We start from the raw sequence: 26,868 nt of genomic DNA, 5'->3' as shown, positions 1-26,868 counted from the left end.
TGTGCCTCTTCAGTTAGTCAGTCCATGCAACTGTGGTGTGACTGCTGCTCTGGTTTGGAAGGGACAGTGGAGAGGAAGTTTGGTTGTACAACTTATAAAGTCGAAGCAACTTTTATAAGGTCAGCCGGCCAACTCAGGCTCTTTCAGGTCTATCTTGTTCATGCTCACATGGCTAAACAGAAGAAGAGAAATGCATGGATAACAAGCATCAATGTACCTGGTATTCTGGCACCAGACTTATATTGTGTTCCGTTGGCCAAAGTCCACAGTCTGTGTTTTAGTGGGGTTGATTACAGATGGGTTGAGGGGTATAGAGCAGAGTGTATGTACACCTTATCTCGGAGTAGATTCCCACTGGCCAGTTGACACAAATATGAGACATTCCTATGTCAGGTGTGCTTTTTGATTAGCAACATACCCCTAAAAATGTTTTTTAAAACGGAGCACAATTTCAGAATGTTGCATCTGTTATCTAATTGGTTTGCTCAATAAATTTTACATTTGGTATTAATGTAAATGTATTATTATTGTAGTAATATTACAATGTATATAATAGATAAGATGTATTATTAGGTTACACTTTATTTTAAGGTGACATGGTTACATTGTTCTTCCTCAAATAAGTACTTGGTAGTGAATGAGTTTCTGAACTACATGTACTTACTATAGAATTACGGTTTGGTTTAGGGTTAGTTACTTGCAATTATGCATAATTTACTGTTATTACTATAGTAAGTGCATGTAGTAACGTTTAACTACGTCCCCTTAAGATAAATTGTTCCCTATTATTATAATATCATTATTAATAGTATTATATTATTATAGGAATATTATACAAATATCATATACCATTATATTTATTTAAAAAGTGAACCCTGTACAAATGCAATAAGATGGGTTAGAGCTAATATGCATTCTTTGCACACAATACATTCTTTTAAATGCATGCATCACACAGCAAATGTATGAAATTTATTAAATGACATGTGGACACAATGTGGCTTTTTTTTAGTAACCCATGTTTTTCTTCTCTATTCTTTAGACTAGGTTATGCAAGGTAATTCTGCAATCATAAATAACTGTCTGTTTTTGAAAATAGTTTTTTCCCCTGCTATTAGAAAAACAACTTATGCAGAGAATGACGCCTTAAACATGTTGCCATGTACACACAGTCGCTCTGCCAACCCACCTCAGTATAATCCCAGGGCGAGTATGGAATGGAATGTGTGAGGATTGTAGGTTTGGCCATGGGCCAAGGCCCAGGGGCTGACCCAGCACTTTAGGGTGTGGTGACCACATGATTACACCATCCGGGGGATGTTTACCCTACTCACACACCACAGAGCCTCCTTATTGTGGCTCATCAATCTCTGCCACTAGCCACACCACACCACCAGAGCCTTTCCCGGTACAACGTGTGGTCATGGTTTTCAAATTATTGCTTTTTTTTTTTTTTGTCCAGTCACATTTTATTATGACCCATATTACACTACAGTACCAATGCAGAATGTTTAATTGATTGTGTATTTTGTGATTGTTTAGTTAACCTCACTTCCTCTTTATTTAGACTACCTAGCCAAGCATGGACGGCTGAGCGAACCAGAGGCACGACGCAAGTTCTGGCAAATTCTGTCTGCTGTTGAGTACTGCCACAATCGTAACATCGTTCACCGGGACTTGAAGGCGGAGAACCTGCTGCTAGACGGACACATGAACATCAAAATTGCTGGTAATAGTTCATAGTTACACTATCCAAAATTTTGGCTTTGGACCATTACTAGTCTGATACAAAAAACAACTGCTATCTGCTGTATATTATATTATATTATATTATATTATATTATATTATATTATAAATAATAATATAAAACAATTTATTATTTACCCAATTTTTTTTTTATGGCTATAATGAATTATATTTTACTATATATTTTATCATTTTATATAATATAATACATGCACAAATAAAATATATTAAATTTAGTTTGGTTTATTTTATTAATGCTTTTCATTCGTGCAACTGAGTAAATACACAAATAAAAAGCAACAACAAAAAAAGTGTGTGTATCAGTAACACTGACTTGGAGACTCTAGATTGTTTATAGAAGTTTGTAGCTCCACAAAACAGCTGAAAATTGGTCAAAATGGTTTGGTACTTTTTTGGGGGGAGTTTTCCTTGCCTTCATTTTTCACCTACATTTTTGTGAGTTAATAGTTATAGTTAATTATAGGGTGTGATGGACAGTTTATATAATCAAAGCTGTAATGCTCAGGATGATGACTCAGGTACTGCTCAGTTGGCAAAGCCATGGCTTGCGTCAAGAGGACACAGGTGCATTCTGTGCTGAGCCATACATGCAGACCAAGGTTCATTTGCAATTTGCAATATAAAGTGAGCCAGACGCTGAGTATCGCAGCCATCCAAGGCTCTCCGTGAAAGGAGAGCTTCCCACACACATATGTGCACACATATTCAAACACAGACCAAACACTGTCAGTTTTCCTGACACCTCAACCTGCTTTCTGCCCAAACCCCACTGTCATGATGGTAGATTGGGATGTTTTGCACAGCAAGTAATGCAGTGGCCAGTCACAGAGAGGTGTCCCACAAGGCTTTGTTAAAGGTCCTTTTTACTTTAGTCCTCACACTGATGCACAGTCAGCCTCTTAGAAGATGGCCGGAGCTGGGTCACTCAAAGAAAGGTCATCAGCCTTTTATGTTCCACTTCAAACATTTTTGTGCCTGTGTCATCATGAAAAAAAAAAAAAAAAGACATTTTGATGAAGCAGAAGACACTGTGAAACTCTAATCTTTTAACCATGAAGACCCTTTCCCATACTGTATACAGAGCAATATATATATATTTCATTTCACAGTGATTTTTCATTGTGATTATATGACAGATTAAAATGTCAACGCTTGAAGCAAGAAAAGAGTATACATCTGTTTTTATTCGTGTTGAATGAGCAAACCTGTGGGAGTGGGAGACTTCCTGGGGTTGGCCAATGATTGGGAAACCGGATCAAAAATGGTTAGGATTGGATCCCCAGAGATCTTTACGCAACCAACCTCCAGCACAAATCTAATGCACAGTGTGTTACGCATGTCCACTGCATAACGAAATTATGAGAGCCAGAGTTATTGACCTCAATAAAAGCTTTTATTTAAAGTAACAAAAAGATCAGGTCTGCCTGCCTGTAAATATGGCACTAGCCACTGTTTTCCAAGCTGCAGGAGTTAAGCTCTGGGGCCGGATGATATTGAGTGATTCCTGTATTGAATGTTGAGGCTCACCCTGCAATGTCTGCCGCTGTACTGCCTAGAGCATTGACGTCAATTCCTCCTGCTCAGCATTCAACTCATGAAGTGGGTCAGCTCAACTGATATGGACTCATCATACCGGCTTCTTACATCACAGTCACAGTGTAATGTAACCACGGCTGCTTTTTATCTCTCCTTAAGGTTCACATTTTCATTTTATGAGGTCAGCGAAGCTCAGATTATAGACAAACTCTCGATACTCACTGGAATTTAAATGAAATCAGATGATTTGACATCCTAAAACTTTGACATTTTAATACATGTAAGGTTATGTAATTAATACAATTTTATATTATTATTTTATATTTTAATTATTATATATACATGTGCATATACACACACTCACAAACATACACGTATATTAAAGGTATAGCGGAGGATGTTTTACTTCCTGGTGGGTAACCTATACTATTGGTCCTCCTAATTGTCAATCATTCTGGTGAATCAATCAAACTTTTCAAAAAGTGGAGAGGGCGGGTCTTATCTAAAATTTGGAAAGATCCTCCGCTATACCTTTAAGAAAATGTGTACTGTGTTGGATAATTATAAGAGTGGATTTAGTAATTCAGGGTGAAATTATCATAATATAATCATGATTGTTTTTCCCCCTGTTTTAAGTTAGATCTGTTTATAAGCTTATTTGTTATAAACAACTTACTCAGGTTTGTGCTTTTACATTTGCACAATGTTATGAAAAATACTGACTTGTGATCTATGCTTTAATTTTGACTATTATACACTATTAGTATCAGATTTGTCTTAGAGCCATATTTGAAGCCATATTTGGCCGTCTCGCACCACTGTCTTAGATTTCTGGCAGTGGTGGCCATTGTATCTAATCTCAGAGCACTTTGTAAAGCTTTTCCAGCCCATTAAAGCAAGGGTGAGGTGGTGATGACGGATTCCGTCTTCAGGGTTTGCACGGCATGATCCACTAAGCCCTGTTACAGATGCTGCTCAGCCTGTGTGTTGGCTTAGCATCCTTCTGTTCCTTCATTGAATGTTGTCCAATTTGAATGTTATACAAATTTGTCGGTAGACATCGTGTGGTATAATGTCAACTTAGTCGCTTTGAAATTTTAAGTGCCCTTATGTAATGCAGTCTGATTTTCTGGTCATTCACAGTGTTACAGCTTCTTAGGCAAAGTGTAAATCAAGTCACAGAATCATGTTTTATTCCTTTCATCAAAAAATAGTTTGAGTTCAGTTTTCGTTTCTGTGTTGATGTATTTCCTAGTGAAACAGGAAGTTCAGATGAAACATTTTAAAGGGCTTGTCCCTTTTACAAAATAGGCACTACGTATTAGTTAAGTCACAGCCATGAACATAATTCACTATTTTCTAGTCAGTTGCAGGCGGTATTAGAGAAACTGATATATTCATTCTGGATGGCATTTGATTGGACAAAAATCTGTAGTGCAGAATGAGTCATCTGTATTTTGGCTCTGTTTCTCAGAAGAGGAAGACTAAATTTGAAATGCTTTATCTAATGGTCACTTGTATCTAGATGATCTCATACATAACACACATGGGCTAAGTCACAAAACTCTATTTTTGATTTAATGGGATCTGAAATATATATGTATAATGCTGTCTGACTGTACTACAGGCAAATTACACTCTAACAGCAAAGTTTGTGTGGGAATGATTTGTTTTTTTGTTATGGCCTCTCAGTAAGTACAACACTAATATTAGTCATCAAAGTAGAAAGAAGTGGGCTGCAAAAGCATAATTCTGTGAGCTTTGAGGATGTCTGGAGGAAATGTGTTTTTGGCTTAGGATATTGGAGAAGGATGTTTTTGCAGTGTCTGTATTGTCAGAGGCATGGGTAATTTTAAGGCAAACATTGCACCTCTGGTTCATCAGTAAACTGATTTTGCACAGAAATTATGGTATGCAGTTGGAAGGATATTATATTTCTCAACTCTTGACAATTGATGACAAATGATCCACACACTTACAGGATCCATTATTCACCTTTTTCCACATTTGCCAAAAGCGGGTAAAATGAGAACATTTAACCGTAATTAGCATCTTACCTGTCATGAAACATATACATTTAATTTTAATTTTATTTTTCTCTCAAATAAATACATTTCTATTCATTTGACACTAACGACTAGAGTAATGGCTGCTGAAAATTCAGCTTTGCCATCACAGGAATAATTTACATTTTAAAATATATTAAAATAGAAAACAGCTATTTTAAATTGTAATAATATTTTGTAAAAATATTTCACAATGTTTTCAATAAGTTAGAAAATCAGCTAGAAATATCTCTTTTTAGTGAGTTTAGTCTTTATTTAAACAGACCAGTCATGATTAACTGGAAAAGTTCAACGGTCACTTGGTGTGAGAACCTTGATAGTACAATCAATATTGAGCACAGGCTTAGCCGAGCCTGTCAGTTTCATTCTTATTTCACAGTTCTCTTTTTTTGTTTTTTTGTTTTTTTTGTGTTTGCAGATTTTGGCTTTGGAAATTTCTTCCAGTCGGGAAAGCCCCTGGCCACATGGTGTGGGAGTCCTCCATATGCAGCCCCAGAGGTGTTTGAGGGACAGCAGTATGAGGGACCTCAGCTAGACATCTGGGTAATGCCTCTCTGCACTTCCAATGTATCCGTGCACGTTCACACTGCAGTGTGTTTGACAGTAAATGATTAGTAAGTCAGCTGACAGTTGTTTGTGTTACCACCTATTCAACCTTTGAGAACTCGACTGACGTCAAAGCGTAAACCAAACACCCTGCAGTTCGTGTGAGAGAGATAGAGATCAGATCATGTGAAATCTCTCTTGCTCGCTTTTTACTGCCATTAAGGAAGAGTTCACCCAAAAATTGGAAATCATTTACTCACCTTCAAGTCGTTTCCAAACCCATATGACAATTTAATAAGGTGAAAATTTCACATACAATGAGAAAAGAGCAGCACGTACCTCCTGTTAAACATCTCACTTTGTGTTCCACAAAATAGAAAGTCATACAGGTTTGGAACGACATGAGGGGAAGCAAGTGATGCCACATGCCACCTGTACATTTGCACATTATGATCTTGTTTTTCACCATTGAGCTGAAGCTGTGTGTGTGTGTTCCTGCAGAGTATGGGGGTGGTTCTGTACGTGCTGGTGTGTGGTGCCCTGCCCTTCGATGGGCCCTCTCTCCCCGTCCTGCGGCAGCGTGTTCTGGAGGGCCGTTTCCGTATCCCTTACTTCATGACAGAAGGTGAGACGTTCTCCTAGAGCACGAAGTCCACCAGGAGAGGTTTTCTGGCGGCAGTTGCTGGTTTTTTTTCTTTCATGAAATTCAAGCCTGGTCAATTAAAACATTCCATAAGTGCTTGGCTACAGTTTGTGTGTGTCTGGACTGGATAAAGAGGAATGGCTCTAAATGCTCAGAGACATTGAGCAATGGAACATATCCCTTTGAAATTAGTAATGAGGGTCAACTTGTAAACTAGACATCATGTACGTTTACATGCAGCCAATAACCCGTTCAAAACCGGGATATTAGCAATAACCCGGTCGCGCACGGCCATGTAAACACCGGCAAAAACCCGGATATGCTCATATCCCGGTTTTTAAAAACCCGGATATTATCCCTGGGGTACCCCTTTTCTAACCCGAATATTTGGTCATGTAAACGCGTATCGGCATATCCCCATCAAAATGAACATTGATTTGTGTTCTGCGCATGTTCTATTCGCAAGGAATCTTGGTCTTTTGAGTAGAGACGGCGCATACAAAACCCCGCGTGCAGTATACCGGAAGTAAACAAGAAGTAGAGGTAAACATGGCGAGACGCAGCACAGCACCACACTTTTGGAGCGAGGAGGAAAGCGCAAACAAAGGCGATCGCTATCTGCCCCGAACTATTCATTATCCGCATGCTGCTGCTGTTGTTGTTGCCTTTGGATACAGGAAGAAGAATCGGAAATGACGCACATTGCGTCTTAACGTTGTCCGTACGTCCAGACGCTAACCGTGCGTCGCCGTTTACATCGGGATATTGCCAATTGATTACAAATTCCATGTATACAGGAGTAACTCTCTCTGCTCACGCATGTAAACGGGTTATTCCGAATGTTTCAGAAACCCAAATAGTGACCTTAACCCGACCATAACCCGATATTTGTCAGCATGTAAACGTAGTCATTGATGTAACCGAATAGTCTATTAGTGAGGTTGACTGGTAGGGTTGCACTGATATTACAGTTCTGGTCGATACCAATAAACCAGTTAATTGCTGTTTTTGTCCAAATATATCCAATAAATGTTAAATGCTACAAGTGAATTTAGGCATCACAACATTATAATGTGTATATTCATTTTGAGATTTGCTAAATTAAATTTTTTGTGTTTTTAAAAGTCAAATTTAAGTGAATGTTAGACAACGCTAAAAAGGTCATCTACACTACCGTTCAGAAGTTTGGGTTGGGCAAGATTCATTAATGTTTCATTAAAGAAGTTCACCAAAGCTGCATTTATTTGAAGTTATTGTGAAATATTATAACAATTAAAAATAACTGTTTTCTATTTGAATGGATTTTAAAATGTAATTTATTCCTGTGATGGCAAAGCTGAATTTTCTGCATCATTACTCCAGTCTTTAGTGTCACATGATCCTTCAGAATGCTGATTTGGTGCTCAAGAAATTATTATTATTATCAATGTTGAAAACAGTTGTGTTGCTTAATATTTTTGTGGAAAACATTTCAGGAATTTTGATTCATTTGTGATACATTTTTCATTCTTTGAGAAATAGAAAGTTGGAAAGAACAGCATTTATTTTGAAATAGAATAGTCTTTTGTATTATTATAAATGTCTTTGCTCTCACTTTTGATCAATTTAATGTGTCCTTGCTGAATAAAAGTATTTATTTCTTTAAAACAAAAAATCCTATTCACCAAAAACTTTTGAATAGTAGTGTAAAAATTTTATGTAAAAATATGGTAAATTAGCAATTAATAAATCTATTAAACAAAGTCTTTAATATCACTAATATGGTACTGATTATCAAGCATACTTACTGACAAGATTATTAGAATTTCTTTTGTTATATTTTTATCATTGGTTCCACCATTCTTTTTTTAATAGTGTGTCAATTATTAAATAGTACTTTGGAAATGCATCGCAAGAACATGCTAGCTAAATTAGCCCACTTGTTAAATGCTCCTAATCAACGCATTCCAATCAGGGTCAGGTGACCCAGAAAGCCATCTAGTTATACAGGGCTTCCTTAAACCTGATTTGTTGTCCTACGCAGAGTAAAATCAAAGCAGTCAGCGTTCGCTCCTCTCTCTTTTTTTTTTTTAGGCAGAATAACGCAAGCCGTGAAGGGCAGGATTGTGTTTGAGAAAAAAGAAAGGAGAGCAAGAAAAGAGATAGATAAAGTGAAAGGGCAAAGGTTGAGATGCAAGATAGTTCAGACTATCCTGATGGCAGTGAGCGAGTTCATGCCAGACTCTGAGAGAGGGAGGGGTGGTCCGCTTTTGACGCAAGAGTCATAATGTCACATTTGTTCATTTTTCAAAAGCTTTGCTCACTGTGATTAAGCACGGATCAGGTAACCCGAGGAAGAGCGAACACATGTTAACCTACCGGTCTTGCCAGGATGGCCCCTGATTTGGGGGGAGGGGGGCCGGTAGTAGGGGGGTCAGTTGACTTTGTTCAAGACATTTAAACAATTAAGCCACGTTGAGAATGTTAGTCCAAAACTCATGTCCTTGCGGGTCCCCAAGTGAAACTGTTACTCCCCAAAATGAGAACAGTGTGTGGGTTTCCTTTACATTTTGTTTTCAAATGCTCTCATCACACAGGATTTCACCCCACCTCAGTCTGCTCTCAGCCAAGACTGCTTGCACACACCACACACTACATGCTTCACACTACGTCACACAGTGAACACAGCACACACACAGTTGGGAAAGATTATGAGAGCCTGGTGTGCTATACAGGGAACTTTGGCTTATTTCTCAGTGAAGGAAAAGTACTTTTCCAGAATTATCCTGGTAGCTTTAATGAGAACTCAAGATGAGATGGAACATTCAGGAACTTGCACAGTAATGGCATTATCTTCTAGGACATGTAGGACAAGTTCTCTGCCCTTTGATACTTTGAGGTGAAATAAAAGTATGATTGAGGAAGATACTTTTACTATAAATTAGGAGAATGTGTTTAGTTAGGTGTCACTAGAGAGAATTTTAGAATTTCTATTTCTTAAAAAAAAAAAAATGTATTACGATTATTATTATTTGTGGCAAGAGGGGTGGGGTCGAGAGCCGTGAGAGACTAGCGCGAGGCCGGTGGCGTGATTAATAACCAGCGTCACCTCTGCGCCGCTCCAGCCTCATATCTCTCACGAAAGAGTTACAGAAGCATAAAAGGAGGAGCGACGACAGTGAAGGACGAGAGAGACTTTATTTTTTATTTTTTACACTTTTACTTTCGTTTTGTTTTGGTATAATTAAAGTGTTTGAATGTTCGCCGGTTCCCACCTCCTTCCCTGAACAACATACTGCGTTACATTTATTATTTTATTTTTTATTTTATTAATTGCCTTGAAAATAGTCGTCTGTGCTGACTTGGCATTCATAAATTTGATCTAGCCTTAGTTTTGATACGTCTTTGAATTTACTCCAGGGTTAATATAAGCAATATTTTTTGCTTTAATAACTAAAATTAAAGCAATAAAAAACTAGCTTATGCTGCGTTCACGCTATGTCATAACCGTAGTTAAGAGATAGCAACCCACTTGGAGCTGTACTCGGACTCGGAATTATGCATTTCTGTGGCAACACTATCAATGCCAAAATGAATCTGTAGCAGTCAGGTGGTACAAGTCAGAGCTCTAAGTTGTTTACGGTCATTATTATTGTAATGTTATGTACTTTGAGACATGAGGCAATTTAACGCCGTCTCTCTCTCTTTGCAGACTGTTCTGACAGGGTGTGTTCATGTGTTTTGAAGGAGGTATGGCTTTAGAAAGCGCTCTGAAGGGAGGGTGGGATCTTATGGTTTCAAAGCTAGCTTGCTATTGCTAGCCTCTCCGAAATTGCCTATACTACCTTTAAGTGACTGAACGCCAGTAGGCGGGCCTATGGTGTGATATAAAACTATTCTTTGTAGATGTCTTGTTCTGGAGCCAGGTGTAGACAAATTAATGTGAATTTCCCTTTCTCCCAATAATCTGTTGAGATTTTCAGTGAATAAAAACTAACATTTTGTCTATTCCTTCCACAAAGCTATTGTTTAGTTTCAGAAAACTTGCTGTTTAGTGCCAGAGTCAAATGGACTACTATAAGGATGCTTTTTGGTGCTAGACAGTCCCGGTTCCCAAGTAAATTATGACCGAATTTTAATTTTTAATTCATAAAATTTGTCTTACGTTTTGTCTTTAAAGCAAGCAGTGATTAAAAATCTAATAATATCAGTAACCATTCAACCTAAAATCAAGGTATAGCCAGAGTTCTTCACAGTTGTATTTATGCTTATGATTTCTACATGAATATATTAATAAGATTCTGTGATTTCCCCCTGCTAAAGTGAGGGAGCCGTCGGGAGGAGGATGTTTCCAGCAAGCGGACATCCCACTGTGTTTTAGCACAAGGAGTATTACTGTAGCCGTGCGACTCCCTCTGTTTGCTCTCGTGTCTCACAGGCTCTCCAGCAACCATAAATGTGACAGATTAACAGGATGAACAAGTCTCGAAAAAAAATAGTCAGCAATGAGCAACAGGAGCATTAAGCACGTCCGCATCACCACCAGCCCTGTGACGTCAGTTTCATTCAGCCCAGCTGAGTCAGACGTGGTCAGTAGTCAAGGACACAGGGACAGACAGAAGACCTTGTGCATTCTCGGATGAGATAATGTAATTAAGGTTTGTGTTGGTCTGACAGTGCAGCATTTGTTGGGCAGTTTTCTGCAGGGACTGTAGACAAATCTTGTCCTAAGCAGTGGAGGGTACAGGCTGTCACCATTGCTGTGTGTATGTCTCCAATGCAGCAGTGTTTACTGTGAAGCAAACACACTGTGACCTTTCCAGGTTGAGATTGTACAGAGCTGCTGTTCTCACTACTGAGACGAGCACAGAACTTTCTTACTGCTCCCACAATTATGATAATACTTGACCAATGATACTAATAATTTACTTATAACTGTTATCAGAATAAACAGTTCTTCCGCCATTACTTTTTCCCCTCCAACATACACCACTGTTCGTGTCATATTTATCTTTTATGAAAGAACGTCAAAAAGAAAAGCATTTCTTTTAAATATAAATCTTTTGTAACACTTTCACAATCACTGTCACTTTTGATCATTCAAATGCGTTTTTATTATAGTATTATCTCACCCTAGCCCTAACCCTGACCCCAAACTTTATTTTTTTAAAAGTTCCCCATCAATTCCTGGGTACAGGACGTGTCATGTTTATCTTTTTCTTTTCCTCTCTTATGTGCAGACTGTGAGCATCTGATCAGGCGGATGTTGGTGTTAGACCCCTCTAAACGCCTGTCTATAGGACAAATAAAGGAGCACAAGTGGATGGTGATGGAGGTGCCTGTGCAGCGGCCGATGTTATATCAGCAGACTGTGGAGGGGGAGGCTGGTGTGGGAGAATACAGTGAACAGGTGCTCAGGTTGATGCACAGCCTGGGCATCGACCAGCACAAGACCGTAGAGGTGAGAAATTACACTGATTTTAAGAAATGAAATTGCGTTAATGTTCATACAAGCTTGACTAATGGCCCTTATTTTTAATCATTTCTCCATATGTTCTGCAGTCTCTTCAGAATAAGAGTTACAATCATTTTGCTGCTATCTACTACTTGCTGGTTGAGAGGCTAAAGGCCCACCGCTGCAGTTTCCCAGTTGAGCCCCGACTCGACGCCCGCCAGAGACGTCCCAGTACGATTGCAGAGCAGACCGTCGTCAAGGTAAAACTCTTCAAATTGCCTCTAAAAATGTCAATGTTAACAGCAGTGCAAGTATGATGTTGGCCAAGCTGTTGACTGTGTCCGGATCTTTTTCTCTGCACCGCAGGCGAGCAGCGCTGCTCCTCAGGTCAGCCTCCTGCCTCAGAACATGCGTCTCCTGCGATCCCCAGCTATTCCTCAAGCTTCTGCGGACTCCTTCACATTCCCACATTCCACCTGTGCTACTGAGCACAGCCTCATGGAGGAGGAGGTTGGGACTCCCAAAGTGAGTGAGAAATGGCTTAGATGTTCAATTATAGTGGAAGGAAGCTTGTGTTTCTCTCTGTTGCTTGTTTAGGCATTGTTTTTTCTATGAAAACTAGAGTTTTCACTCAAGCGTAGCAAATGTTTAAAATAGGTAGGTAGGTAGCTAGAGGTAGATATAGTCACCTTTATTTATATAGCACTTTATATAATACAGATTATTTCAAAGCAGCTTTACAGTGATGACAGGAAAATTATGTATTTCGGCTGTTGTTCACCTGAAGTCAGTTCAGTGTTGATTCAGTTCCATTGTAAAGATCATCAATTATTAAATTAGTTAATTTCACCTAAAGCAGTTCTGCAGAAAACAGTGATGTCATCATCCAGCTCTGTTCACTTCTCATACAGCAGCGTCAATACAGTCAGAACAATAAGATCAATAACATTGTTGAATACTTAAGTGTCCCCAACTAAGCAAGCCAGAGGTGACAGTGGCAAGGAACCCAAACTCCATTAGGTGAGAACACAGTGTGATTATGATTCAGGGTATATTATAAGATAGATAGGTCTAGATAGATCTCTATATCTACTATATATGCATTTTAACAAAATCTCCCATATGCCCATTCCTCTGAGACATTCTTTCTACATTGATGTGCCAGGCTGTTGAGACGCTGATACAAACAGCTGTTGTTACAGAGTTGAATCTGACTGCTGCACGCTGAGTGCTCTTACACTCCTTCCCTACATTGCTGTTAAGCAACGTTAGTCCTTCCAAGGTCAGGCAGTGGGCCTGGCTGTTTGCTCAGGCCTTCTCATCACGCCCGCTCCCCGAGGAGCCTTTTGTTCAGAACCATCCTGACAGACGGCCAGATCGGCTGCCAGCTTGGCATACAGAACAGGAATAACAGCACAGGAGCCGGCCAGCTCTGCCACTCGTATCTACTTCACTCACTCGAGACCTAGTTACGCTGTCTTCATTTTTATCTGTCTCTTTGAGGAGGAGTAATTTGCTCTCTCAAAGACTCTTCTTTCACTCGCTCTTGCACTGATTTTATTACATTTTGCGTCGATGAGGGAAAAGCTGTTTACTTTGAAGGTTTTTAGTGTCCTTAGTCATTTTTGTCGTTATGTATCTGATGGTGAGGTGAGACGTACACTGTGAGTGTTTCCCCTTGAGGCCGTCCACAGCTGTTTGGCTTACATAAGCAGGTCAGACTGTAGACATCTCTGGCAGTAACACACATTGGACGTGACAGCTGTCCATTCGCTCCGGCTTAGTCATTCCACTCTTTCTTCTCTCTCTCTTTCCCTCTCATACACTTGCGCACCACAGACTGTCTGGCTTTGTGTGTTTCGGTATTTTACCATCTTCGGAAATGTGGAGTAATTGAGCGTTCATGGCTTTCATACTGAACATTGCATTAGCTAATTCCTCTCTTTAACATTGTGTTTGTTTAAATTTAGTTTTAGTAATTTAGTTGTGTTTCTGTTTTTATTTTATAGTTTTTATTCCTTTTTTTATTTATTAGTTTTAGTTTATTTAGTTTTAAGTTATTTTGTTACTTTAAGTTAAACTAAATGAACATGAGAATTTTTGCCTTGGAAATAAGTTAGTTTTTTATGTTTTATTTTATTTTATTGCAGGTAACATTCTTGTTTCAAGAATTTTTTTTTTTTTTTTTTTTTTTTATGGTTTTAGTTAATGATATTAACCCTGTTCAAGAATTGTTCAGGTCATAAAAAAAAATCTTTGTGACTCCATATGATTGGAGGATGAATGGGAGAACGTTTTGTGACATCAGCAAAAAACAGAAGTCGTTTTTCAACATTGTGTTGAAAGATTACAAAACATAATTGCATAAAATAATGTATGTTTTCCACACAGGTTTCCTTAAACATGTTCCTGTGTGCCATTGGCTGAACAAACAGATAGCCCCCACCCAAACTTACTACTTGAGATAAAACAGCGATTGTGTTAACACTTTTTGGAGAAATCAACCTACAAATGGCTTATTTATAGTAGTCTCCACTTTCTTCTCCCGCAGAAGGGGAATTGTGGCACTCTCTCCTGTACAAGATCATCAAATCTGAAGCTTGATCTCAGAGAGAACAACACAACCACTGGTGGGGAGGGGATGGCTGGGATTACATAATTTGTTCAGAGTCCGAATGATCACACTGTTTGTGTGTGAATTACAGAGGGCACAAAGATGGGCTGAAATGCAAAAGAAGAAAGAATAAAGAGAGGATCTGTGGCTGTTCTTTAACCGTGTTTTGGGATAACAGCATTCCTGGCCCAGCATGCTGCAGGAAACTCAACTCATCCAGATGATCCATGTTGGTTGAGTGTGTGTGTTTGATGGCATGTCTCTCTCAGTGCACTCTGTCTGCATGAGGCTCTGACGGCCCTCTCAGCCAAAACACACTTCCTGTCCCTGCATTCCAGACTTCCACCCCCTCCTCTTCAGCTCACTCATTCGTTTGAACGAAATGCTGGAGTGAAAGAGAGGGAGCAATAAAAAGAGGCAAAAAGGGAGAGACTGCAGAGCTTTTGTTTACTCTCGCTCAGTCCCCAAATCAGTAGGGAATGTGTTCATCAAGTTCTGCCTGTCATCGTACAGCACGTAAAAGTACATGTGCATGGTGCTGACTGAGTGGAAATGTGCCTCAGGACTGTGGGTGACTTGTTAGGGCTGATGGGAGATTAGAACTAGTTTACGGGAAATACAGTGCTGCGAGGCATGTGGGTGAAATGTCTTATCTACAACACCAGTGTAAGTGAGAGTTCATGCAAAGCAATAGAAAGAAACACCCTGAAAAGTTGTCATCTGCCAAATATTTTAAAGAAAATATATAAATTGCATGTATACTAATCAAGTCACCTTTATTTTTATAGCGCTTGATACAGTAAAAATGGTTTCAAAGCAGCTTTACAGTAATAAACAGGGATATAAAATAACTAATAATGCAAATTTAATCAAATATGAGATTCAAATTCTGCTGTAAAACAGCTATAGCACGATAATTTACATTTACATTTAGTCATTTAGCAGACGCCTTTATCCAAAGCGACTTACAAATTAGGACTAAATTCAGCGAGTCATCATAAAGAGGCAAAAGCAACAACAACGCAAGAAGTGCTCAAAATACAAAGTTCAGGTATTATTCAGAGTAGCATAAGCCTGATAAGTGATGTTTCGAAGGGAAAGTAATTTTTTTTTTTTTTTTTTATGAGGTTAAGTGCTCACGGAATTGAGATACGATACACGATAATAGTGTCATTATTCAGCTCAAGTTGGTTTAGTGTTGAATATACTACACTTTCACTTCAGAGTAATAAAGAAACAACTTTATGACTCACAATGTGGCTTAATATATTTCACAGTTTACATTTTATTTTTCACTAAAAAAAAATTAACCTGCCAATTGCAATATCAAATCTTCAGGGAAGGCTTTCCATAATGCCTGCTACAGACTGTGTGATTTCACATTATATGACATGGATGTAATAAACTTGGGTACGACATGTATGTAGACTGCACAATGATGACACCTATTGAATTCTAGGCCAAGACACAAGTTAGTATAGAAGAATAAAACATCATCAGCATACGCCTGTGGTAAACAAATTGAGCCAGATGAATTGCACTTTGGCAACTGTTTTTATGTTCGGTGAAAAAAAGAGGAGGAAGCGAAAGAGGAGAATAAGGACACGGTCATGGCTAGGGAAAAGAGAACAACTTGGCATGTCAATTTAGCAAATGAAGCTTGATGCAAGTAATTTTAAGTTTTAGCGCCATGATCAATACACCATTTCATGTTGCATTTTTATTGGCTAGTCAGTAGATGTAGGTCGCAGCTGCAAACACACTGTGAGATGATAATGCTAAATATCTGACAGTGTCAGAAAATTATCGCAGACAATCTTTGGTCGCAACATCGTCACTGTACGATGTAGGACCACCGTTTAGGAGCCACGATCACAGAAATCACCACGATTGGTCATCTTTCAGCTGGGCCAGCCCAAAATCGTACAATGTGTACCAGGCGTTAGATGTTGCAACATGGCTGTTGGAATTTCCTCAAGCACAGTAGCATCATTCAAATACTGTTCGCCACATTTTATTTAGAGATCTTTACTTTGTTTTCCAGGTCAACGGCTGCATGCTGGACCCCTTGCCCCCCGTGGCCGTTCGCAAATCCAGCGCCTCGTCTCCCAGCAACATGATGGAGATGTCTATAGACGAGGGCATCGAGACGGAGGAGCTGGACACTGAGGATGATCATACCCATGTCTTCAACGCCTATCAGACGGCCCGCTTTGGTCAGCGCAGACACACGCTGTCTGAGGTCACCAACCAGCCAGGAATTGTGACCAGTGGAGGTGGGTGTGGCTTAGGGGTAACCACATAGTTATAGTTTCAAACCCCACTTCATTGTCAATAAATCAATTTGAATAAAACTGACAATGAATTCACAATAATCTACTATTTCACTGTTAAAGTCCCCCTGTAGTCAAATTATTGTATCCCTTAAAACTCGAATGTAACTACACCCTTGCCTCATTTAGTAAACGCGGTTCTATGAATATGCAAATTAGCCCCGCCTCCACTCACTCACACCAGCTCAGAGATCCACTCGTTGACGTGATTGGTTACAAGGTAGTTTGTGACGTCAGAAACCCCAGCGATTTCAGACCGCGTTTTTGAGACTGTCTTTGGTTCACTGCAGTTTTAAGGAGAAAATACTCAGCAATGGTGTTGACTTATGAATTTGCACATGGTTTGTTTTAAAGCATATTAAAACACCACATAGACATATTAACAACATTTAAAAGCTTGATTTTCACCACAGGGGGACTTTAAGATTATAAATGAGTGTCATCTCATTCTCTTTACCCAGGTAAACTGTTCAGCATGGGTCATAACCCCTCTCTGGGTAGCGTGGACACAGAGTATGACATGGGCTCTGTGCACAGTGACTTCAGTCTGCTGGAGGATGCGCCCTCTCTTAACGAGGTGGTCCTGGCAAACACACCCGTCACCCGCCTGACTCCGCCCTTCATCAGCGCTCGTCCCGCTAACCCCACCATGCAAGCGCTGAGCACCCAGAGGAGAGAGACACACAACCGCTCTCCCATCAGCTTCCGCGAGGGCCGCAGGGCGTCAGACACCTCACTCACTCAAGGTGAGCAGCATCCTGTGCTCTCCATGAGAATAAATACACAAAAGTTTAGGGACAATTTTTTATTATTTTTTTTTACGAAATTAATATATTTATTCAACAAAGACATTAAATTGATTAGAAGTGACAGTGAAGAATTTTATATTGTTACCAAACAAAAACTTTTTCAAACAAATGCTGTTCTTTTAAACTTTCTATTCATCGGAGAATCCTGAAAAAAAAATTTACACAAAAGTCTCCACATAATTATTGAGAAGCTCAACTGCTTTCAACATTGATAATAACAAGCAATGTTTCTTGAACATCAAATCAGCATATTAGAATGACTTCTGAAGGATCATGTGACACTCAAATTTGTTATGCTGATGATGTCATTTCTATTAAATAAAATACAAAAAATACTAAAATATTAAATAATTTAAAAAAGTGCACAAGTTTTCACTAGTGGTCTCAGAGGTCTCTGCTCTTCCTTGTCTTCTCTCACACTTATTGTTCTTTTCACACACTCTCACCCTGTTTCTCTCTTGCTTTCCTCCTCTAAATGCCCCCCCCCCTCCATCAGATGATTCATTGAGTGAATCAGAGAACGCTTTGAAGATTAGGCCAACTCTGTCCTATTGAGTTCTCTCATCCTGTGGCCTGAATAATTACCCTTAATCACTTGAAGCCCTAAAATAACCTGAGAGTCCCTTTTTTCAACCCATCTACCCTCTTCCGTTTAGCTGCAGAGAAGTTAAGAGCCACTAAACAGCATTTTAATGGGCACTTGAACGATGAATAAAGCATTTACATCCATGCCTGAACATATGTTCTCCTGAAATAGACTGATTAACAACTTTAATAGAGGTCGCATGGTAGAACCACACAGGAGCAAGCAGAAGTGGCGTGGGCTTGAGGGAATGTGTCTCACTTCCTCTGTTCTGACACTCCCATGTAAGAATTCATGATGACACAGGGGGTGGAATATCATCTGATGATCACTAAATCATTTGGAAATAACAGTGCTATTATTCATAGTCTTACTCCTCTCTCCATGTAGGCTTGGTGGCCTTTAGACAGCACCTACAGAATCTGGCACGGACCAAAGGTATCCTGGAGCTAAATAAGGTGTATGAGCAGATGGGCTCTGGAGAAACCCCTTCCCTGGGGCTGCTGAGCCCTCAGGCACATCCACATGGCTTATTGGACCCTGCACTACAGGTCAGTCCACCAGGGGAGCTACTAGAAAGCACAGATTTGAGCCAAAATAGTTTTTGTAATATCTCTAATGCTGGTTTCAGACTTCACGATAATTATTGTGTCAGATATGCAATTTTGACTTCTAATATCGTATTGTGGACAAAAAACATGTCAGACACGTTGCTTCCCGTCCAAATTATTGCTTGCTGTCTTTAACAACATGTGTAATGTCATTGAGATTGAGGAACTATCGACTGACATGTGTTGTGAGCGTAAACAAACAATGGCTACAGAAGCGCCGTGTTTTGAACTGGATGTCTTGTCATAAGAAAAGCCCCAAAAACAAAGAATGACAGTTGACACGTTTCTAGATTGCACGAAGAGGACAGTATGGAATACTCTAAAGAGAACTTTAGGTAAAATATCGATTTTATTTTTAGCCAGTGGTAAAAATAAATTTACTCACCTGGTTGCTGAAACACCTCTGCTTCAATAGTAGATGTGTGAATAAATTCTAGCCTTTCCATTCTTAACCAACGTACAGTTGGAAAACGGACTCGAGCGTTTGAGCAACCAAACTCACATCTCCAACCTATATTGCTCTGTGACGTGTCAACGGTAGTGATGTCCGGTTTGTGAACGAATCGTTCTTTTGAACCGGTTCTTTTTAGTGAACATGTCAAAACAGTTTGCGTCTTGAGTCAGGGCTGATCCACAGTTTTCTAAAGTTACTCGCTTTCGGACGTGCCTGACAGTCCCTCCGACTCGAAATAAACCAATATCCCAGAGTATATGTTACTCCAGTAACTCCAACAGTTCACTGAACAGTTCAAATCCTGCTGGAAAATGAAGGAAGCATGAAGTGCTCTGAAAATGTCCTGGTAGACGGCTGCGTTGACTCTGGATTTAATAAAGCACAGTGGACCAAAGTCCTCTTTTCTGATGAGAGCAAATTTTGCATCTCATTTGGAAACCAAGGTCCCAGAGTCTGGAGGAAGAATGGAGAGGCACACAATCCAAGATGCTTGAAGTCCAGTGTGAAGTTTCCACAGTCTGTGTTGGTTTGGGGAGCCATGTCATCAGCTGGTGTTGGTCCACTGTGCTGTCCAGTGTCCACTCAACGCAGCCGTCTACCAGGACATTTTCAGAGCACTTCATGCTTCCTTCAGCAGACAAGCTTTATGGAGATGCTGACTTCATTTTCCAGCAGGATTTGCACCTGCCCACACTGCCAAAAGAACAAAAACCTGGTTCAATGACCATGGGATCACTGTGTAATTACTGTGTGATTTCATGTAATATTCAATTTTTGGGGGATTTTGATTTCGTGGGTTTCATAAGCTGTAAGCCATAATCATCAAAATGATAACAAATAAAGGCTTGAAATATCTCACTTTGCATGTAATGAGTCTATATAATATATTAGTTTCACCTGTTAAGTTGAATTCTTGAAATAAATCAACTTTTTGATGATATTCTAATTTTATGACCAGCACCTGTATATACATGTATATGTGTGTGTGTGTGTGCGTGTGTGTGTATAGACAGTTATTTCCACATAATATTTTAATGTTTTTTTTCCCATGTTGTTTTCACGAAGAGACCCTCAGTAATCATGGTCTGCATTCCACCGGTGGCAAATAGGTCACAGTTGAAATAGTTGAACTATGAGTGTTGCGTTATAACGCTTGACCTGCACACAATACTGTAGCTTGAAGCTTTGCTCAGTAAAATTTGTGAACAAGGAGAAGGCCTTAATGCTGGGATGCTGCTGCAATAATTGCAACATTCCAAGGTTGAGGTGAAACAGGGTTCTAAGACATTATTGTGAAATGTATTACTCTGAGAAGCACTGCGAGTTACTTTGGTTGAAAAGTTCCAGAACGCCCTTACTTGAACTCTTCTACCCTTCTAACCTCCCTACTGACACACAGACAGCCCGCTTATGTAATGACTGGAGAAGAAGCAGCCAATTGTCAGTTGTTTACTGTCCATCCGGTAAGCCCGCTGAATGCGGCCATTGTCGAGTAACAGGCTGGTGGCTGGTGCCCATTGCTCCATGCAAGCCGAAGACAGAGATTTAGTATGAATCAATGAATAAACACTTATGGGAATAACTAGTAGGGGTACCGCACAGGGCAGGCGCCAGTGTCTAGATGAAGTCCAAGAAAAAATCTGCTCTAAATCATGTTCATTTTAGTGAGCTAATATAGTAGAAAAAAGAACAGTGAAAAATGATCTTCCATTAGAAGCATGTGGCATTGTGTGTAGTATCAGCTACTGGAGCAGACTGGCATGTTTTTCCCTCTGGGTCACTGGACAGCTATTCAGCCTTTTCATAACCAAGTAATGAATTTATGCATTTGAGTGCACAGCCGCCGATGTGGCCACCTAGCGAGGCGCTGACATGTTTTCTGTGTGTATGTATGGTTTGTGCAGGAGGAAAGAGGTTACCAGCATGACATGGCTCTATGCTCAGGTGGAACACACCCCGCACTGTTGTCAAGGAGACAGAGTCTGGAGCCGCAGTACCTCTCTCACAGAATACAGGTGACGCACCTTTATTTCTGCTAACGTCATCCAGCTAATGATCATTATAGCCCATCTGAGATGTGTGTACACTTACAAAGCACATTTCTGAGGCTTCATGGTCTACAATAGTTGCTTAGTAATGATAGGTTAAGACAAGCCTAAATATTACTACTGCTCAGACAGTCTTACCTGGATGAACAACATAGCAAGATGCTAGCAACCATCACATATTAGGGGTGCGGGAAAAAATCGATTAATATGTTTCAAAAATCGATTTGCATCGGTTCACAAATTTCAAAAATCATTTTTCTAAAGTGTTACACTTTTTTGACTTCGCAGAACTACTTAAAATTACTTAAAGTTGTTGACGTTGATCACAATAAGCCGCGAACAAGGACTCGTTCAGTTCTCTTTCACAGCGACACACATAATTGTCAAAATGCAAATCGTGTGGACTGTGGAGTATTCACTGTAAACCGAGACTGTTTTTCCTACGCGAACGAAAACAAATGGGAGAAAATCAGATGTGTAAGAGTATATTAGATCCGTGCATTCATTCTTAAAGGGACAGCAGCCTCATAAACTGTTGCCATCCGTTTCATTAATGTTAACTTTAAAAAAAACTCACTGCTTTTGACTGAATCACTGTTTTATCTTTAATATGAATCAATTTATATTCATACAATTCATACAGTGAAGACAAAGTAGTAACCTATGCTACTGTACCTGGAAAACTTGTTTGTAATGTGCTTCTTTGTTCCTATTTTTAATATAAAAAAATAAAATAAAATTGCCTGCCTTGCTTTATTACAGAAGACTGCAATGATTGTAGTCAGCTTAAAGGGCATTTGTTTTATATTGGATAGACTAAAATGGGAAGAAAAACTAAATTCAGTTGGATTTTTTTCCTTCTAGACCTATTAAACTGTCTACCGCAGTCAAATAAGAAAAGTAACACAAAACAGTAAATAACAATCAAATCTATGCACATATCAAAATTTTATTAAAAATCGATTTGAATCTAACCGTGAGGTACCAAAAGATTCCTACTCCTAGCAAATATATTCCAACATGCTTGCAACCACATAAAAACATGCTAGCAGCCACACAATACCTTTGGCCAATAAGTTTTGCAGTAAGCCTTGACATTTGCAAAGATGTTGAAATATATTATTTAATACTTCTCTGCTGTTGGTGCTTAGCGCTCTGTTCTTTCCATTTCCTGTCCTCTTTCTGCTATCTCTATCAATTAAAGTGATAAAAGGCCAAAAGATCACTGCAGTATTTCTCAAGATTTTTATGGCAGTGCTGAAAGATTGCTAGAGCTCTGCATTTCACAATCCTTGATGTTGTGCATCTCTGTACAGAAAGCCACACTGATGGCCAACAGCCCCAGCAGTTGTCAGATGTTCTGCAAAGAAACTCCTCGCAGTCTGGAGCAGCAGCTGCAGGAACACAGGTACTACCCTTTACTGCACAGGTATTACCCTTTTCTTGATGTCAAACAAGTGATCCGTCTATTAAACCCCTTCTGTTCGATACGCAGGCTGCAACAAAAACGTCTGTATCTTCATAAACAATCTCAAATGCAGACATACTTTAACCAGATGCATATTGTGGAGGACCCTTACGCTCCCTGTGCAACCATGGGCCACCAGGACTCCGGAGCCCCACCTCAGCCACAGGGTTTGATCGCAGCAGCACATCAGCAGCCGCAGAACCCCCAGACCTCACCTCCGTTTGCACATGCACAGCCACTTGGCCACCTAATGGAGCCCAACCCAGAAGCCCTAGCGTATGAACCCTACCTGGGGCATTACTCTCAGATGCAGCCTCTACCACAAAGCTTCTCAGCTCAGCTGCAGCCGCAACAGCACGAACCCCTCAACTACACCTACTCAGCCTGCAATCCAAGCCACTCCCTCTCAGGAGAAGCACTGTACCCGGAGCAATACGACTATCCGCTTGATCCCGGGCAGCCGCCTCCACCCGCGGAGGGCGGCGCGGCTGGGTACGAAGGGTTGGCATTGGCCGACCCATTTCTGGACAGCGAAATGATGGAGACCGTGGACCCCCAGCACGGTTTCGTACTGGTGAACTAGGCTGAGACTCGAATAACCAGTATTACCTTGATATCTGACTCACTACGGATGAATTGACGGATGAGATGACGTCACAGGGACGGATCGAGTTTTGTACGTTCGACGTTTAGGTTGTTGCGAACGTGAGCTGTGATCTTTATACTTTACGAAACTCCTCCCTACCTCCCTCCTCGTTCTCCAGTGGTCCCACCTGCTGCTCTCTCACGATAGAGTGCCGGATGGCGTGGCGTTCGGGCCAGTTGTGTCGGGGGCTCACCTCGTCGCCTCCAAGCTGACCGCAGGATAGGAGCTGCTCGCTACGCGCCATATGTAGCACAAAGACAGCCTAGATCTGCAATACAGAGCCTGATCGACAGCACAACTAAATATTGACACGTTTTGTACTGAACAAAGTCAATCGAAGCGTCTGACTTTGATTACGAAAGACTAGTCGTGCACACTCGATAAGTGCAATGTTAGTTTAAAACACATGGCAATATTGAAGCAATATACTGATTCATTTAGAACTAAAAAAATATATTAAAAAAAATGAAGCCATAAGTAGGAACTGCACCACCCAAAACTGCTACCACCGGATGTTTCTCAACTTCTAAACGGCTCAAGTCTAAATCCACAGATACTTGTGGATGAAGCTGTGATTTTCAATAATTTTTTTCACTGGATTTCCTCCTCACGCTCATCCTAAAGGCCCTGAAAATAACAAACTGTTCTCCTCAAACCACAACAGTGTTATTTTGTGTGCTAATATTGCAGTTCTTCAGAATCTGCACTCAAATTGGTGTACTGTGAAGGGATGAGTCATGACTCTTGTATGTCAGGTGACATTATCACCTCCATGGGTGACGTCGGCATGCATTTTAATGATTTAGAGATTTCAGTTATTATTTTGGTGGTATTTACCCCTTTACACTAAAGAATACATCAGCATTCACGTTTATTCACAAGACACTGGATTGTTCGGCCAATTCATTGCATTTACGACAGACAAAACAAAGATTGTTTTTGTTAGCAGCACTTAGTAAATCTGTTCTACTTGAAATGACAGTCTGTGACTAAACCCAGATATCAGATACTCTACAGAGAACGATCATGACGCAAATTGATCGCAAGGTTCGGGGCTTTTAACAGAACACGCATTAAGGCAGATAATATACTGGAGCACTTTGTCATGGAAGCTAAAGTTAATGTAGCTGAGGAGACGGCAGATTGGTAAGATGAACCTTCTCTGCTAGTTTTGTCAAATAAGAGACAAATTCATCTCTTTCCAATAAGTTTCTCCCCGCGAGCCGGCGCTCTCTCAAAGAAGGATTCCGAGAGAGCGCGACTTAGCAATTGTTTTGTGTAACATAGGGGTTAGAAACTTTGGAAGTGCTTTCAAAATGCAACAGATTTTGTATTTAATGTGATAGTGTTCCGTGTGCCTTTTTCTTCGTTCTTTTAAGTTAAGATCTTAAAGGGATAGTTCACCTAAAAATGAACATTCTGTCTGCATTTACTTTCTACTCACTTGATCCAAATTTGAATGGCTGACTTTCTTCTGTGAAACACTTCACAAGCGTCAAAAAGGACATACAGTAACTATCATGAAAGTGGCCCATATGAGTTTGGAACAACCCGAGGGTGAGTAAATAATGACAGATTTTCTTTTTTGGGTGAATTATTCTTTAATAACTTTGTTTTTCAGTTTGATTCTGTTTGTATTGTTACAGGACATATGTAGACCCAGGTTTAACAAAGGTACAAAACCAAAGTCCCCTCAGAAATGTTCCTGTATATAACCCCACCATGTGGAGTTTGGAGCTTCTCGGACTGCTTCGTAAATGTGCTTTTTCCTTTTCTTTTTGTCAATCAGTATATGCCGTTGAAAAGTATTAATAGCAATATTTCTTATGAATAGTTCAGAAAGAGCAGATTAGTGAATGTGTTTCCATATCATAATCACACCTGCTGGCGAACACCATTCCTTGGACATTCTAGCCTACTATTCTACATTTACCTTCAACATGGTTGTTGACCACACATAAGCTAATGTGCTGTTAAGATTAAAAAAGGTTTATTGAACTAGCGTTTTGTGTCTTTATTTCCTGTTGGATTTTCACTATCACAAATCACATCCTGAAGGCCCTTAAACGGCAAGTCCGAAATTATCGCATGCGTTTTTTCGCATTCGTGATTCGGTGGCTCTGAATTGTCAAAACACCTTTCAAAATGCTTGCTACGGATGCGAAAAACGCAGAAAATCGAACCTGATTCGAAATCTTTTTTTTTCTTTTTTTTTTGACGGACGAAAGTTTCGGAGGCAGTGTGCAAGTGTGATTTAGCGTCGGGTTTTTTTTTTTTTTGTGCAAAAATTTCAGACGCGAATCAGTGTGCAAGGGCCTTTAGGGGCTGTTCATTTACACAACAGCAGAATACAATTCACACACACAGCTCGTTATTTATCGGAGTGACAACCGCATTATATAACCGAATATGGCAAGCCGTTTTAGCTTAAATTGTACCCAGCATTACTCGTAATTGCATTTTTACTAGTAAGAATAAAATTTGAGAGCTCTAATTAAATTCTTAGTAGCAATTATAATTAGAGAGATTCTTACTAGTAAAAATGCAATTACGGCGAGTAACACTGGGTACAATTTAAGCTAAAACGGCTTGCCATAACCGAACTCGCAACTGGATTTCAACGATTTTGGACTTTTCGTTTGTCGCGTCATACTGCACAGACGCGTGTGTGTCTAGCAGATATTTCACGATTCGGTAACTTGCAAAGTCGCAGTCACTAATAAGTGACTTAGCTGTGTCATCTGAAGGTTTTCGACACAGTCACCGCCAACGGAGCTCCCGCCACTTTCGTGGTCTGCGCGACTCCAAATGTCATAAGACTTTACTGTTTTATAGACACCCTTTCCCCGCCAAACCTGAATTTTCCGTTTTCGAGAAAATTCTTTCCCAACAAACACGGAATTTTCACTGTTAATACTAGGCGGCGCTATGACACATCATTTGAAAGAGTATCTAGGCTACTTATACTCCTCCTGATCAAAGCACATGAATAAGCTGCAGATCATCAACATTTAATTAAACGGCATATAAATCCAAACTGCCTAATGTTACTGAATGAAATGTCGACCCGGGATGTAAAGCATTAGCGGTGTTGATGGACTCGATTTACTCCATGCTTGATCATCGTTCTGAATCTGATCCAGACACGTATTTGACAAAAACGTGATTTTCTCAGCTTTTTGCTCAAAACGGTGGGGTTTTTTTTAATGAAACATATTCAAGTGTTGAATGAAGCTAGAATAAAACGCGTTTTTTGTTGTTGTTTTTTTTTTTAACAGTGTCTGTTCTCTCTTTTTATATAGGCCTATT

General features: G+C 39.8%; 1 protein-coding gene across 1 annotated transcript in view; it reads left to right on the top strand.

The window, feature by feature from the left end:
* The window catches only part of sik2b (salt-inducible kinase 2b), a 37,688-nt gene extending 12,131 nt beyond the window's left edge, over positions 1 to 25,557 (top strand). Inside the window, exons 4-15 of the mRNA XM_082179626.1 lie at positions 1,568 to 1,729; positions 5,789 to 5,913; positions 6,418 to 6,541; positions 11,779 to 11,999; positions 12,101 to 12,253; positions 12,360 to 12,518; positions 16,652 to 16,883; positions 17,402 to 17,686; positions 18,723 to 18,883; positions 21,302 to 21,412; positions 22,762 to 22,853; positions 22,941 to 25,557. Of these exons, the coding sequence (XP_082035752.1) occupies positions 1,568 to 1,729; positions 5,789 to 5,913; positions 6,418 to 6,541; positions 11,779 to 11,999; positions 12,101 to 12,253; positions 12,360 to 12,518; positions 16,652 to 16,883; positions 17,402 to 17,686; positions 18,723 to 18,883; positions 21,302 to 21,412; positions 22,762 to 22,853; positions 22,941 to 23,496 (2,381 nt within the window). The 3' untranslated portion in view covers positions 23,497 to 25,557. The remainder of the gene's footprint in view (positions 1 to 1,567; positions 1,730 to 5,788; positions 5,914 to 6,417; positions 6,542 to 11,778; positions 12,000 to 12,100; positions 12,254 to 12,359; positions 12,519 to 16,651; positions 16,884 to 17,401; positions 17,687 to 18,722; positions 18,884 to 21,301; positions 21,413 to 22,761; positions 22,854 to 22,940) is intronic.
* Positions 25,558 to 26,868: the final 1,311 nt, after the last annotated feature.

Source organism: Leuciscus leuciscus, assembly GCF_965113295.1.
Source record: "Leuciscus leuciscus genome assembly, chromosome: 9".
Lineage (NCBI taxonomy): Eukaryota > Metazoa > Chordata > Actinopteri > Cypriniformes > Leuciscidae > Leuciscus > Leuciscus leuciscus.
The sequence above is the reverse complement of the archived record's forward strand: the minus strand, read 5'-3'. Positions and strand labels throughout refer to the sequence as shown.